Source organism: Coregonus clupeaformis, chromosome 21 (assembly GCF_020615455.1).
Source record: "Coregonus clupeaformis isolate EN_2021a chromosome 21, ASM2061545v1, whole genome shotgun sequence".
Classification (NCBI taxonomy): Eukaryota; Metazoa; Chordata; class Actinopteri; order Salmoniformes; family Salmonidae; genus Coregonus; species Coregonus clupeaformis.
The window spans coordinates 38,179,944-38,196,542 of record NC_059212.1 but is presented as its reverse complement, the minus strand read 5'-3'; the positions used below and the strand labels follow the sequence as shown (position 1 = coordinate 38,196,542).

Here is a 16,599-nt window from a genome sequence, read left to right as displayed (position 1 = left end):
TTCACTTTTGTTAACTATCTACTTCACTTGCTTTGGCAATGTTAACATACGTTTCCCATGCCAATAAAGCCCTTAAATTGAAATTGAATTGAGAGAGCGAGGGAGAAAGCAGAGAGAGAGAGATGGAGAGAGAGATGGAGAGAGAGATGGAGATAGAGAGGGAGAGAGATGGAGAGAGAGATGGAGTGAGAGATGGAGAGAGAGAGGGAGAGAGAGAGGGAGAGAGATGGAGAGAGAGACAGATGGAGTGAGAGATGGAGTGAGAGTGTGTAAGTGTGTGTGTTTGTTAATCACATTCTGCTTTCCTGCCTGTTCTCTCTTTCCCGGGCAGTGTATGGAGTGTTTGTTCTGTGTGTGACCTGTCACTTCAAATATGGCTGCTGGCATCCAGAGCATTCATGCATGGGTTTGTTGCTTCTATATAAAACACTTTACCCCCCACACACAGGTCAGAGACAATGAGTCTACTCTAGTTCGTCTCTCACTCACTCAGCAACTAAAAACTCACTCCCACCACACACACCAGGAACAAGGGGGCAGTGACATCACCAGTCTGGAATGACCATGGTGACATGACCAACCCATAGAGATAGTTAGATTACACAACATTGTATCTGTCCCATTATGGTGTCTGTGAGAGCATGGGCAGGGCCATTGAGACCATCTCCATTTTGAAGTGGTACATTTTATTATACTACTACTTCTATGATTTGGCAAACAAACAGAAATGGGGCATACTGCCAACTGGTGTTTTTTTAACAAAGCAAGGTTGGCGATTTACTACCATCTGCAGTTATTTAATGTTTCCTCACGACTATAAGTCATTGGCTGATCCATCCTTATGACCTAGATGGAATTATGTGATCCTTCCTTAACCCACAGGAAGTCCCACCCAGTTGACTGGTGCTTTTGAGCACTAGAGTCCTCTATCTATCTATGTGGACCAACCAGGAATGACCGCGTAGACATCATCAAAAGGGGACAGACTGGGTGACATCACTTTCAGGGACAAAAACAGTGACCAAGTCAGCAATAACCACCAGAATCAAATGTTTTGATTATTATATTAGATATTTTTATTTACAGTTCAGACAGACTATACGCTCTCAACACACTGACATCATGATGAGGTCCTGAGGTAAAACAAGATCTAGGACAAGTTAAATATACAGTACCCACATTTACAAAGAACACAACTGAGAAAGATGACTGATTTTACATGAATAACAATATGCTACATGAGTTGTGCTTTAATGCAAAAATAAACAAGAACTTGAGGACAGTTTTCAGAACACTGGCGTAACAAAGCTAGGGGTTTTGTTTCTCTATAATACTTTATGTAAATCTTGGTATTTGTAACATTATACTTTTTCATATTTTTGACATCTGCTCATAGTAAGGAACACGGTAATATGTAAATAAGACTTAAAACCTCTAGTTGTGACTTTTTTCAGTTACTTTTTAAATACTTCCAGTTTTCTATCTACATTTACAGTAACCTTACAAGTAACATAGAGAAATCAAGTCTCTTATCTCTAAATCATCTCTCTTCTATGTGATGTCATAGAGGGCTGAGGGTGCTATATGATTCATAGCAGACCTGAAGATTTTGTGTGATGTCACAGAGGAGCTGAGGGTTCACTATGATGTCACAGAGGGCAAACTGTTCTGTGTGATTTCAGAGAGGGCTGATGGTTCTGTGTGATGTCATAGAAGGCTAAGGGTTCAGTAAGATGTCTTAGAGGGCTAAGAATTCCATGTGATGTCATAGACATCTGACTGTTCCATATAATGTCATAGAGGCCCAATGAAGCCATATGATGTCATAGCAATGAAAGTTACCTTTGATCTTATACAGAGGCTGAGGGTTTTGTATGATGTCATAGAGGGTAAAAATTGCATGGTGGGCAGGCTCAGGGCTCAGGTCCTGCGGGGCTCTAGCCTATAGGAGAGCGTTGTCAGGGTCCGTTGCTTGTCTATCACACACAGCTTCCTGACATAACCCCTCACCTCAGCATGGTTCTTATTGGGCTGACACACCTCAGGGTCTGAGAGAGAGAGAGAGAGAGAGAGAGATTGACAGAGAGAGAGAGAGAGAGAGAGAGAGAGAGAGAGAGAGAGAGAGAGAGAGAGAGAGAGAGAGAGAGAGAGAGAGAGAGAGAGAGAGAGAGAGAGATTAAGAGAGAGAGAGAGAGAGAGAGAAGATTGACAGAGAGAAAGAGAATAACAGAGATTAACAGAGAGATTGACAGAGAGAGTAACAGAGATTGACAGAGAGAGAGAGAGTAACAGAGATTGACAGAGAGATTGACAGAGAGATAGATAGAGAGAGAGAGCGAGACAGAGACAGACAGAGAAAGATATGTATTGTTAATGCCTATTGTTATGGGTTCAGCTGAAAGGACCACTAGTCATGATCAGACACTCACTGAACGGCTGACTCCTGCAGTGTCTCACCGCCCGGATGGTGTTTGCTATCATCCGCTGGAAAACCCAACAACAATCAGTGTCACATATCATACAGAACTTGTATTCATGTTCTATGAAGGTTGTGGATACTACAACATCCCTACAGATGGCATGAATAGTTTATGAGCATCTTATGAACACCTGTGTGTACTCACCATCTTCTCAAAGTTGACCATGTTGTCTATGAATGTCTTGTTGCCCTCGTGACTAAAAGTCATGTCTGGGAACAGAATAGAAAAAAGCTGAGTTTAAAACAGAGGACGTACTATAAACTACCTCATCTTAGTTTTTAAAACGTTTCCTGTTGTATACCTACTGAACGTGACCGAGGGCTTACCTTTGAGGAGGAGGGGCATGAAGGGGATGATTGGTGGCTCTATTTTGGTGACAGTCAGCCGGTACGCCCGGTGGTTCCTGGACGGGTCCTTGGAATACACACACACATCACAGTCAACAACTTTATTGTTCATTTAAGGGTCTTTGAAGAGCAACTCACCATCATGCTCTCAAACTCAGCATAAAACTTCTTGAACTTGCTGGGGAGTTTCTGACAACAGAAAGAGAGAGAGGTTCAGGGGCTTCCGTTTTTTACGGATTTAATAGAAAAACTGCAGTTTAGTTTAACAGTATAGTAGTTGTCATGATTTACCTCCCAGGTCTGGGTGAGTCGGCTGACTGCAGGGTTGCTCATGCCCATGATAATGGCAAAGAACGAGTTCAGGTTCTTAAACTCCCGACAGCTGGAAGAAACAACACCAACAATACAATGAGAGACTGTGAAAAAGCATTTCAGTGCCATCAATAATCTATAAGTATGAGTATCTACAGAACGAGTGGGTGTTTGATTGTTTGTGTGCACAAGACTCACTGAGCAGCGATTTTGATGAACTTCTTGAGCAGCTGAACCCGTTTGCTGAGCTGACCACACAGACACACCTCCGTCACCACCCACAGCTGCACCTGGTTGAACCTGACCACAACCACACAATCACACACATTTCAGTCAAATAACATACTGTAACATGTACCATCAACCTGCCTAGGACAATGTCATAGAAGTTATTTAGAAATGATTTATGTTTGATTATATTCAGACCTGCGTAGGAACAGGTCCAGGTTGGCTGTGGTTCTCCTGAAGCTCTGATGTCCAAACGTGTGGTACAACAACTCATGCTACAGCAGGGAAGACAAAGAAAACCTACAGGTGTAGGATCTTAATTTGATCACTCTGTTGTGACAAATAATTTTCCTGCGCAGTAGGAAATGCAAATTGTAGTGTATTTGAGGTTTAAAAAGGCTTCTAAAGTTAGCAATTTCCACTTTAAAATGTCAGACTTGATTTATCCTAACTGAAAATGGATCAACCCATACAAAAATGTCCATTAATTATAATACACATAATAATTAACATTTCCTGTTGCTGCAGGATTCTTTTCCTGCTGTGAGAAACTGGTCAAATTCAGATAGGACATACTGTATGTCCTATAGGGTTCAGGTGTACTGAGAGAAATAGACAGCGTGTTTATCTCATATTAGCTAGGGTGTGTGTGTGTGTGTGTGGCGCAACAGAGCCTCTTCAACCTCAGGAGGCTGAAGAAATTTGGCTTGGCACCTAAAACCCTCACAAACTTTTACAGATGCACAATTGAGAGTATCCTGTCGGGCTGTATCACCGCCTAGTACGGTAACTGCACCACCCGCAACCGCAGGGCTCTCCAGAGGGTGGTGCGGTCTGCCGAATGCATTACTGGGGGCAAACTACCCGCCCTCCAAGACACCTACAGCACCCGATGTCACAGGAAGGCCAAAAAGATCATCAAGGACATCAACCAACCGAGCCACTGCCTGTTCACCCCGCTATCATCCAGAAAGCGAGGTCAGTACAGGTGCATCAAAGCTGGGACCGAGAGAATGAAAAACAGCTTCTATCTCAAGGCCATCAGACTGTTAAATAGCAATCACTAGCACATTAGAGGCTGCTGCTGCCTATTGAAATCACTGGCCACTTTAAGAAATGGAACACTAGTCACTTTAATAATGTTTACATATCTTGCACTACTCATCTCATATGTATATACTGTATTCTATTCTATAATATTCTACTGTATCTTAGTCCATGCCGCTCTGTCATTGCTTGGCCATATATGTATATTTTCTTAAATTCCATTCCTTACTAGATTTGTGTGTATTGGGTATATGTTGTGAAATTGTTAGATATTACTTGTTAGATATTACTGCACTGTCGGAGCTAGAAGCACAAGCATTTCGCTACACCCGCAATAACATCTGCTAAACACGTGTATGTGACAAATAAAATGTGATTTGATTTGATTTGTGTGTGTGTGTGTGTGTGTGAGCGTGTGTGTGTGTGTGTGTGTGTGTACCTCGTGAACGCAGCTGAAGAGTTCCCAGTCGTACAGGGTCATCTGATAGGCCAGGTCTTTAGAACTCATCAGCTCAAAACTGGACATGGACCCCGCTGAGGGCCCCTCCTGGTCTGGGAGAGGGGTCTGACACACACACACACAAACACTCACAATGGGTTCATGTCTACACATCTCTATGAGTATGGTTACATGCACACAATAATATGATTATTGTGGATAGTCAGATTAATATAATAGTTTGTTTAAAACGTTTACATTATTTGCAAGAAGAACGATTTCCCTAATAATCATGTTTCCATGGACACATCTGAAATCAGGCAACCTGATGGGACTTAAATAAATGCAGAAAATCCCCAATCAAAATAAACGTTGTACCACAGCGACCATGTTATATTTGCAAAGCTTATTTGATTCTGAGTTTGTATAGGAAAACTATTTCTAAGATGCATACTTTCAGTTTTTCCGAGCTCAGTTGACTCGCGCAAAAGAGAGAGGCTTGCACTACCGGTGCTGGCACAGATCAGATACACCTGTTTACATGTCCTAATCATTCAAAAGATTAGTCAGAAAACCAGGCGTTTTAATCGCCATATGCTTACTTCCATTTTGACCTTACACCGATTAAGATCAGCAGATTAAAGTGTTTACATGACTATTGCCATACTGAAATAATCAGTTTAATATCAAATTATTAGTGTGCATGTAAACATACTCACTGATGGTGTCTCAAAGGCCACCCTATTGACCAATTTCTATTCCTCATTCTCTCTCACCAGAGCATTGAGCTGGTCCCGGGGACAGGCAAACATACGCCCGTTGATGCTCAGAGAGGAGAATACTGACACATCATTGGGCTTCAGCATCTGCTTCTCTGTGACAGGAGAACACACACACACAGGAATAGAAAATGACAGTAATAAATGCTATGCAAATGAAGTGAGATGTGATTGGCTCCTCACCGCCTGCGGAGCTGAGGTGGACCAATAGCAGGTCGTCGTTTGAGGCAAGTTTGTTGGCCACAGCGCTGGTCACCTCCCTCCCTGTGGCTGCCACGGCAACCCGGATGGTGGTGTAGGTGTGGTCACTGCAGTACACCTTCAACAGGACTACACACACCACACACACAGATACACACATACAGATACACACACACACAGATACACAGAGATACACACACACACAGATACACACACACAGATACACAGAGATACACACACACACAGATATACACACACACACACACACACACACACACACACATATACACTTGTTTCTAAGAGGCTTGTGATGAAAGAAACAGTGCAGAAAGACACACATTCTTTTAACATCACATAAACACACTGACTGTCATCACAGTTCCTGATGGGTTGTGTCTTCGCTAGTCTCTCGTCTCCGTTGCTGAACTGTCTAAGAAGGACCTTCTGCTGAGACAGACCGCACAACATCAGAGATCAACAACACACACCTTGACAGACAGAAACATTCACCACTCCACTCTCACACACAGTCTGCGTACCTTTTTCAGTTTGGCCTCTTCTGAACTGAGGAAAATAAACAAGAGAACAAGTGTATGTGTTAATAATTAATGTCTTTATATTGGTTTGAGGATCAGGATTATGGGGTTAGGGTCACTGTGGACGTTAGAGATCAGGTTTTACATACTGTAGTTTGACGATCTTCTCCAAGTCAGGTACAAAGTCTTTCAGAGCTCTGAGGATCCGTGAGTCATTGGACACACTGGACACACTCCCATACAGCTCCTACAGAGAGAAACACACACACTCAGACAACTCCTCAGGTGTGTGTGTCTCTCTCTCGCTCTCTCTCTCTGTGTGTGTGTGTGTGTGTGTGTGTGTGTGTGTGTGTACCTCCAGGAATGTGAGTGCTGCTGGCTCCTCCTGTAGGTGGTGTTTGTGTACTGCAGCCCAGCGCAGGGCCAGATTGAGGACTCGTCTCTTACAGGTCACAGCGTACTCCAACCTCTCCTGCTCCGAACCCGGGGGAGCCACCGCATGGTAGGTACACACAGGGTTAAAGATATAACACACAACTATAACATAACTGTCACCTATATGTAACATACCGAACTTCAAGAAGAGAAACTGGAGAGAGAGAGAGAGAAGGATAAGGAGAAAACAAGAGGGCAGAGTGGGAAAGAGAAAAAGGATATTGTGCCATGAGTAGTTGGCAGAACTGGCTGTTAGGCATGAAGACACAGTGCATGAGGACAAAGTCATCTACCGCAGGGTCTGAGAGGAGGGATAATAATAATAATATTAGAAAACAGATATTCATACATATCCACCGACCCATCTATTCATACATATCCACCGACCCATCTATTCATACATATCCACCGACCCATCTATTCATACATATCCACCGACCCATCTATTCATACATATCCACCGACCCATCTATTCATACATATCCACCGACCCATCTATTCATACATATCCACCGACCCATCTATTCATACATATCCACCGACCCATCTATTCATACATATCCACCGACCCATCTATTCATACATATCCACCGACCCATCATCCAATCCCATACAGTAGCCCGGTTGTATAAAACATCTTACCTTTTTCCTTAAGGGTTTACTTTAAGGAATAATTTCCCCTTACCTAAGGGAATGGTTTAAGGGTGTTGCATAGAGCCCCTCAAACATTTCCTTAGGTAAGGGCATAATTTACGTTTTTTTGGGTAGTTTGATGGCATGTATGGCAGAAATAGTCTCTGGTTACCATGGAGATGACCTGAGAGAGATCACATTTATTTTGAGATCGCAAAATAGAACTTCTACATTCAAGACAGGAGAAACAAATAGATTCAGAAGATAATAAAACACGTTTCTTTTAGTTTTTTCTCACCTTGTTTCTATTACTGTCTAGCGCTTCAAGCTAGCTTACAGAGTAGGTAGCTTGCTAGCCAGCTAGATTTGTAGCCATGGATTATGCGCCTTTCATTGTTTATCTGAGTAGATAGCTAGCTAGCTACCTAGCTTGCTGCTGGATGTTTTCCTTTTGAAACCAGGGCAGAGGAAAGCAACATCCACAAATTATGTTTACATTGATATCCATACTGAATGAAGCATTTAAGGGACCTCATAGGCACCCTTATCTTTTTCACTTAATTTAAGGGGGAAATTCGCCTTAAAATGTTTTGTGCAACTGACTTAAAGTTAAGGAAACTTAATGGGAAAAGATTAGGGGGACATTAACTTAAGATGTTTTATGCAACCGGGCCCAGACCCTCAACCCTAGGGACTCACAGTCTATCTCTACCAGGTTGTGTGTGTGTGTGTGTGTAAGCGGTTTGTGTGTGTGTGTGTGTGTGTGTGTGTGTGTGTGTGTGTGTGTGTGCGTGTGTGTGTGTGTGTACCTGGGTCAGAGTGGTGTGTGTCCATCCTCATGGTCTCCAGGAAGTGGTCTAGGATCTTCTCAGGGGTTCCAGACATGACAGTGTACCTGATGTTTCCCAGACTGGACGCTCTGGGACTCTTCTCCAAGACCAGAACAGCCTGCTCATGTTCCTTCAAACGCACTGTATTTGCCTCTACGTCCTAAAGTCAAGTAAATTACAGGACATTACCTTAAAGTAAGTTACGGTAAGGTAAGGTAAAGTACATTTCATTAAAGTAAACAGTACGGTACTGTATTGCACAATGTAGTAACAGAACAGTACAGTATACAACTCTACCCTGAGTATCCTGTTGAAGTCTTCCTTGTCCACTCGGAGGAAGTGACAGTTGTCTTCTCTGAGGACGATGGAGGCAGCTCGAGGAGAGTCAGTCACCAACGCCAGCTTCCCAAAGTCATCTCCCTCGTGCAGGGTACACACCACACCCTGAAGAGGATCACACACACACGTATGCACGCAAAGGTCAAAACACAAGTTCCAGATTCACACACACAAACATGTGAACACGCCACGCACACAAAAACATACACACACACTGTAACTGGGAGCAAGCTGACAGGAAGATTCAGACAGCTGGAGAAGTGCTCGCATTAATGAAGATTGTGACTAATCAAACTGTGTGTGTGTGTGTGTGTGTGTGTGTGTGTGTATTTTTATTTTTTTGTATTTATTAGGGATCCCCATTACTCTTCCTGGGGTCCAAACACATTAAGGCACTTACATTACATATAAAACAAAAGATAAAACAGTACGTCACATAACATTATTACACCACTACATATCTACAATAGAAAATGTATAATCCACCATACAACAATATTACAATGTACATGTGTGTAGAGTGCGTGTGCTAGCGCTTGTGTGCGTATGCGTGTGTCTGTACCTTTGTGTGTGTCTCTTCACAGTCCCCGCTGTTCCATAAGATGTATTTTTACCTGTTTTTTCAAATCTGATTCTACTGCTTGCATCAGTTACCTGATGTGGAATAGAGTTCCATGTAGTCATGGCTCTATGTAGTACTGTGCACCTCCCATAGTCTGTTCTGGACTTGGGGATTGTGAAGAGACCTCTGGTGGCATGTCTTGTGGGGTATGCAAGGGTGTCCGAGCTGTGTGCTAGTAGTTTAAACAGACAGCTCAGTACATTCAGCTTATCAACACTTCTTACAAAAACAAGTAGTGATGAAGTCAATCTCTCTTCCACTTTGAGCCATGAGAGATTGACATGAATATCATTAATGTTAGTTCCCCGTGTACTTTCAAGGGCCAGCCGTGCTGCCCTGTTCTGAGCCAATTATAATTTTCCTAAGTCCCTCTTTGTGGCCCCTGACCACACTACTGAACAGTAGTCCAGGTGCGACAAAACTAGGGCCTGTAGGACCTGCCTTGTTGATAGTGTTGTTAAGAATGCGGAGCAGCACTTTATTATGGACAGACTTCTCCCCATCTTAGCTACTGTTGTATCAATATGTTTTGACCATGACAGTTTACAATCCATGGTTACTCCAAATAGTTTAGTCACCTCAACTTGCTCAATTTCCACATTATTCATTATGAGATTTAGTTGAGGTTTAGGGATTAGTGAATGATTTGTCCCAACTACAATGCTTTTAGTTTTGGAAATATTTAGGACTAACTTATTCCTTGCAACCCATTCCTAAACTAACTGCAGCTCTTTGTTAAGTGTTGCAGTCATTTCAGTCGCTGTAGTAGCTGACGTGTATAGTGCTGAGTCATCCACATACATAGACACACTGGCTTTACTCAAAGCCTTTTTATCATCGATTTCTCTCAGCCAATCATCAGTCATTTGTGTAAGTGCTGTGCTTGTTGAATGTCCTTCCCTATAAGCGTGCTGAAAGTCTGTTGTTAATTTGTTTACTTTATAATAGCATTGTATCTGGTCAAACACAATTTTTTCCTTAAGTTTACTAAGGCTTGGTAACAGGCTGATTGGTTGGCTATTTGAGCCAGTAAAGGGGGCTTTACTATTCTTGGGTAGCGGAATGACTTTTGCTTCCCTCCAGGCCTGAGGGGACACACTTTCTAGTAGGCTTAAATTGAAGATATGGCAAATAGGAGTGGCAATATCATCTGCTATTATCCTCAGTAATTTTCCATCCAGACTGTCAGACCCCAGTGGCTTGTCATTGTTAATAGACAACAATACTTTTTTCACCTCTTCCACACTCACTTTACGGAATTCAAAAGTACAATGCTTGTCTTTCCTAATTTGGTCAGATATACTTGGATGTGTAGTGTCAGTGTTTGTTGCAGGCATGTCATGCCTGAGTTTGCTAATTTTGCCAATGAAAAAATCATTAAAGTAGTTGGCAATATCAGTGGGTTTTGTGATGAATGAGCCATCTGATTCAATGAATGATGTAGCTGAGTTTGCCTTTTTTCCCAACATTTCATTGAAGGTGCTCCAATGCTTTTTACTATCATTCTTTATTTCATTCATTGTTGTTTCATAGTTTATTTTATTTTTAATTTTATTTAGTTTAGTCACATGATTTCTTCATTTGCAGTACGTTTGCCAATCGGTTGGGCTGCCAGACTTATTTGCCTTACCTTTTGCCTCATCCCTCTCAACCATACCATTTTTCAATTCCTCATCAATCAAAGGGGATTTAACAGTTTTTACAGTCATTTTCTTAATGGGTGCATGCTTATTAGTAACTGTAATAAGCCAATTTTATAACTGTGTCAAGTGCAGCATCTGGTTGCTCCTCATTACACACCACAGACCAGCAAATATTCTTTACATCATCAACATAAGAGTCACTACAAAACTTATTTCTTGACCTCTTATACACTATATTAGATGTGTGTGTGTAAAATCTAATCAAATCAAATCAAATTTGTCACATACACGTGTTTAGCAGATGTTATAGCGGGTGTAGTGAAATGCTTGTGCTTCTAGCTCCAACAGTGCAGTAATATCTAAGAAGTAATATCTAACAATTGCACAACATATACCTAATACACACAAAACTAGTAAGGAATGGAATTTAAGAAAATATACATATATGTTTGTTTGTTTGTGTGTGTGTGTGTGTGTGTGTGTGTGTGTGTGTGTGTGTGTGTGTGTGTGTGTGTGTGTGTGTGTGTGTGTGTGTGTGTGTGTGTGTGTGTGTGTGTGTGTGTGTTCTGAGACCATTGAGCTAGTCATTCACTGTGATAACTTATGGACTTATGATGAGCGAAGCCAGAGTTTCCCAAACTGTAGCACTGGTCCCCCTAGGGAATACAATACCATTGTATGCAGATGCATTCTTTTGGTCATAGTAATTTTAGTTAGCATCATCTTGTGCTACTTTCAAATCTACTGTAGGCCCATAATATACACATAAAGTATAAACACACACACACGTCATACCTTGCCGTAGATGACCACATTGACAGAGCCCTTCTGGATGATGTACCAGGATGTGCCCTCCTCTCCCTGGTTAAACACTGGAAGGAGAGAGCACACCTTAATGTGTGTCCCTAAAACACACACACTGTACAGCATGGGGAGATAGGGACTTACACACGGTTCCTGCTTTAGCATGAGACTCGAAGATGAGAACACTCGCCAGCTCCCTCTTCACCTGCAAGCGAGATGGTCACAGCAAAACAAACATTAAAACAACACCCGAAAAACCTCTGAACATTTCATCAATGTCTGTAAGCACAAAAGCCAGCTAGATCTGCTAGACCAGGGGTCCCCAATTACATTCAGCCGTGGGCCGATTGTTCCTTGAGCGGATGGTCGGGGGGCCGGAAACCTAGTTATAAATAAATTGTACAATGCAAATTGACCGCAAGAATCCCAAACAGATGTAGTACTTGACAAAAACAGAATAATCTCAAAACTTGATTACATTGGGATATGATCACATACAGGTATGTCTCTCTATTTATGCATGGGAATAATTGGGAACAGCTTTCCTCAATTAAAATCACTTTGTGAGCTCATTTCCTGGTGATTCTACAGTCTTTTATGTCCAAGATCATATATATACTGTGAGGGAAAAAAGTATTTGATCCCCTGCTGATTTTGTATGTTTGCCCACTGACAAAGAAATGATCAGTCTATCATTTTAATGGTAGGTTTAGTTGAACAGTGAGAGACAGAATAACAACTAAAAAATCCAGAAAAACGCATGTCAAAAATGTTAGAAATTGATTAGCATTTTAATGAGGGAAATAAGTATTTCACCCCCTCTCAATCAGAAAGATTTCTGGCTCCCAGGTGTCTTTTATACAGGTAACGAGCTGAGATTAGGAGCACACTCTTAAAGGGAGTGCTCCTAATCTCAGCTTGTTACCTGTATAAAAGACACCTATCCACAGAAGCAATCAATCAATCAGATTCCAAACTCTCCACCATGGCCAAGACCAAAGAGCTCTCCAAGGACATCAGGGACAAGATTGTAGACCGACACAAGGCTGGAATGGGCTACAAGACCATCGCCAAGCAGCTTGGTGAGAAGGTGACAACAGTTGGTGCGATTATTCGCAAATGGAAGACACACAAAAGAACTGTCAATCTCCCTCGGCCTGGGGCTCCATGCAAGATCTCACCTCGTGGAGTTGCAATGATCATGAGAACGGTGAGGAATCAGCCCAGAACTACACGGGAGGATCTTGTCAATGATCTCAAGGCAGCTGGGACCATAGTCACCAAGAAAACAATTGGTAACACACTACGCCGTGAAGGACTGAAATCCTGCAGCACCTGCAAGGTCCCCCTGCTCAAGAAAGCACATATACATGCCCGTCTGAAGTTTGCCAATGAACATCTGAATGATTCAGAGGAGAACTGGGTGAAAGTGTTGTGGTCAGATGAGACCAAAATGGAGCTCTTTGGCATCAACTCAACTCGCCGTGTTTGGAGGAGGAGGAATGCTGCCTATGACCCCAAGAACACCATCCCCACCGTCAAACATGGAGGTGGAAACATTATGCTTTGGGGGTGTTTTCCTGCTAAGGGGACAGGACAACTTCACCGCATCGAAGGGACGATGGACGGGGCCATGTACCGTCAAATCTTGGGTGAGAACCTCCTTCCCTCAGCCAGGGCATTGAAAATGGGTCGGGATGGGTATTCCAGCATGACAATGACCCAAAACACACGGCCAAGGCAACAAAGGAGTGGCTCAAGAAGAAGCACATTAAGGTTCTGGAGTGGCCTAGCCAGTCTCCAGACCTTAATCCTATAGAAAATCTGTGGAGTGAGCTGAAGGTTCGAGTTGCCAAATGTCAGTCTCGAAACCATAATGACTTGGAGAAGATCTGCAAAGAGGAGTGGGACAAAATCCCTCCTGAGATGTGTGCAAACCTGGTGGCCAACTACAAGAAACATCTGACCTCTGTGATTGCCAACAAGGGTTTTGCCACCAAGTACTAAGTCATGTTTTGCAGAGGGGTCAAATACTTATTTCCCTCATTAAAATGCAAATCAATGTATAACATTTTTGACATGCGTTTTTCTGGATTTTTTTGTTGTTATTCTGTCTCTCTGTCACGCCCTGACATAGAGTTCGCTAGTTGGTTTGGTCAGGGTGTGAATATCTATGTATTGTGAATATCTATGTTGTTCTATTTCTATGTTGGCCGGGTGTGGTTCCCAATCAGAGGCAGCTGTCGATCGTTGTCTCTGATTGGGGATCATACTTAGGTAGCCATTTTGCCTACCTATGTTGTGGGATCTTGACTCTTGTTTGGCTTGTTTGTGTGTAGCCATTGTGAGCTTCACGTTACGTTGCTTTTGTTGTTTTGTTGTGTGTGACTACGTTAATAAACATGTATGCATTCCACGCTGCACCTTGGTCCAATCCTGTACTCAATGAACGTGACACTCTCACTGTTCAAATAAACCTACCATTACAATTATAGACTGATCATTTCTTTGTCAGTGGGCAAACGTACAAAATCAGCAGGGGATCAAATACTTTTTTCCCTCACTGTATACAGACTCAGTGTTGGAGAGGTGGGATAAGACTCACAGTGTTGGAGAGGTGGGATAAGACTCACAGTGTTGGAGAGGTGGGATAAGACTCACAGTGTTGGAGAGGTGGGATAAGACTCACGGTGTTGGAGAGGTGGGATAAGACTCACAGTGTTGGAGAGGTGGGATAAGACTCACAGTGTTGGAGAGGTGGGATAAGACTCACAGTGTTGGAGAGGTGGGATAAGACTCACAGTGTTGGAGAGGTGGGATAAGGCTCACAGTGTTGGAGAGGTGGGATAAGACTCACGTGTTGGAGAGGTGGGATAAGACTCACGGTGTTGGAGAGGTGGGATAAGACTCACGGTGTTGGAGAGGTGGGATAAGACTCACGGTGTTGGAGAGGTGGGATAAGACTCACGGTGTTGGAGAGGTGGGATAAGACTCACAGTGTTGGAGAGGTGGGATAAGACTCACAGTGTTGGAGAGGTGGGATAAGACTCACAGTGTTGGAGAGGTGGGATACGACTCACAGTGTTGGAGAGGTGGGATAAGACTCACGGTGTTGGAGAGGTGGGATAAGACTCACGGTGTTGGAGAGGTGGGATAAGACTCACGGTGTTGGAGAGGTGGGATAAGACGGTGTTGGAGAGGTGGGATAAGACTCACGTGTTGGAGAGGTGGGATAAGACTCACAGTGTTGGAGAGGTGGGATAAGACTCACAGTGTTGGAGAGGTGGGATAAGACTCACAGTGTTGGAGAGGTGGGATAAGACTCATAGTGTTGGAGAGGTGGGATAAGACTCACAGTGTTGGAGAGGTGGGATAAGACTCACAGTGTTGGAGAGGTGGGATACGACTCACAGTGTTGGAGAGGTGGGATAAGACTCATGGTGTTGGAGAGGTGGGATAAGACTCACGGTGTTGGAGAGGTGGGATAAGACTCACAGTGTTGGAGAGGTGGGATAAGACTCACAGTGTTGGAGAGGTGGGATAAGGCCTTGATGTGAAGCAGCTCATCATAGATGATCTCCAGATCATCACCTGTCCTCTGACCAGGACTAGAGATAGAGACAGAGAGAGAGTTCTGTTGATGATTCCTAACTGGTGTGTGTGTGTGTGTGTGTGTGTCCATGCATGTACTGACGGTTTGCGGAGGATCATGCGCAGCAGGGCGTCAGGTCCCATCTGGGCGAGAAAGAGGATTGTCTCAGGCAGCTCTTCCTCACTCTCCCTCTTCTCCTCCTCGCTAGGCAATGGGGTGTCCTCCTCCTCATCGTCAAGGAAACGATAGAACAGGTACTTGTCCTGGAAACCCAGCTCCTGGTCCACTGGGGGAGTAACACACACACACACACTGGATAAGTAATCAGTGACCTAACATAGTGAGATAGCTGGACACAAGGTTTTCACAGCATTGCTTAACCAGTCATGTCAGATCAGTCATTACTTAAATTGGATTTCCTTGATTCCTCGCATCCTCTTTCCTCACCTCCTTCTCAAAACCCATTGGATGAAAAGGTCAGAGGGAACAGACCAATGGGTTTTGAAAAGGAGGCGAGAGGACGTGAGGAATCAAGGAAATGTAATTGAGATTCTCCCTGTATGTCATGAAATTGGTAGAGAACTTTTGAAGCGTTGTGTCCAATAGAGGGCAGTGTAGTCTCACCGTGGTTCAGGACTCCCTCCTCCAGCAGAGTCTGCCACATCCCCACAGCGTGAGAGCGAGTATGTACACAGGTACTCTGCTGCACCAGCCAGTCTACCAGCTCTGTACCTACACAACACTGCCTGCATGACACACACACACACAGTGAGACAGTTTGCATGGACAATAAAGTAACACAAACATACTGTACATACAGTGCCCTCCACTATTATTGGCACCCCTGTTTAAGATGTGGTCGAGGACTTCAAAAAAATTCTCATTTTTTTTAAACAACATAGAACCCAAATGCAAAAAAAGAGAAAAATCCAACCTTTTATTTAAGTACATTACTTTGGTGGTGAAAAAGAAAATCACACATTTAGAAAAAAAAAAACTTGAAATCATGTGTCCCACAATTATTGGCACCCCTAACAATTCCCCTGAAAATTTTAATTGATTTTTTAAAAAATATATTTTTCTGTAGTTGCTAAAGTTGGTCAGGGCATCTAGGAACTTTTAATTAGTAATTCATGACTTCCTGTTTCCCTGGGGTATAAATATGACGTGACACAGAGGCCTAATTCTCTTACCCATTTGTCAACATGGCAAAGACAAGAGAACACACCATTCAAGTAAGGCAGATTTGTGTCGACCTTCATAAGTCAGGCAATGGCTACAAGAAAATAGCCACTCGCCTTAACTTGCCCGTATCTACAGTCAGAGGAATCA

At 43.1% G+C, this 16,599-nt stretch overlaps 1 protein-coding gene across 3 annotated transcripts in view; it reads right to left on the bottom strand.

Annotated features, from left to right (window-relative positions):
• Positions 1-1,078: 1,078 nt before the first annotated feature.
• Positions 1,079-16,599, bottom strand: part of LOC121535525 (rap guanine nucleotide exchange factor 4-like) — a 39,163-nt gene continuing 23,642 nt past the window's right edge. For 2 of the 3 annotated variants that reach the window (XM_041842668.2, XM_041842670.2), the window contains exons 8-30: positions 15,892-16,013; positions 15,370-15,553; positions 15,199-15,283; positions 11,820-11,880; positions 11,667-11,743; positions 8,565-8,711; positions 8,247-8,427; positions 7,027-7,105; positions 6,725-6,875; positions 6,519-6,616; positions 6,373-6,397; positions 6,202-6,280; positions 5,816-5,962; positions 5,630-5,727; positions 4,854-4,979; positions 3,566-3,642; positions 3,338-3,439; positions 3,119-3,209; positions 2,966-3,016; positions 2,807-2,894; positions 2,625-2,689; positions 2,430-2,484; positions 1,079-2,048 (exon numbers count right to left, since the gene is read on the bottom strand). In XM_041842668.2, the coding sequence (XP_041698602.1) occupies positions 1,921-2,048; positions 2,430-2,484; positions 2,625-2,689; positions 2,807-2,894; positions 2,966-3,016; positions 3,119-3,209; positions 3,338-3,439; positions 3,566-3,642; positions 4,854-4,979; positions 5,630-5,727; positions 5,816-5,962; positions 6,202-6,280; positions 6,373-6,397; positions 6,519-6,616; positions 6,725-6,875; positions 7,027-7,105; positions 8,247-8,427; positions 8,565-8,711; positions 11,667-11,743; positions 11,820-11,880; positions 15,199-15,283; positions 15,370-15,553; positions 15,892-16,013 (2,317 nt within the window). In that variant the 3' untranslated portion in view covers positions 1,079-1,920. The remainder of the gene's footprint in view (positions 2,049-2,429; positions 2,485-2,624; positions 2,690-2,806; positions 2,895-2,965; positions 3,017-3,118; positions 3,210-3,337; positions 3,440-3,565; positions 3,643-4,853; positions 4,980-5,629; positions 5,728-5,815; positions 5,963-6,201; positions 6,281-6,372; positions 6,398-6,518; positions 6,617-6,724; positions 6,876-7,026; positions 7,106-8,246; positions 8,428-8,564; positions 8,712-11,666; positions 11,744-11,819; positions 11,881-15,198; positions 15,284-15,369; positions 15,554-15,891; positions 16,014-16,599) is intronic. The other variant, XM_041842669.2, reaches the window with a different exon arrangement.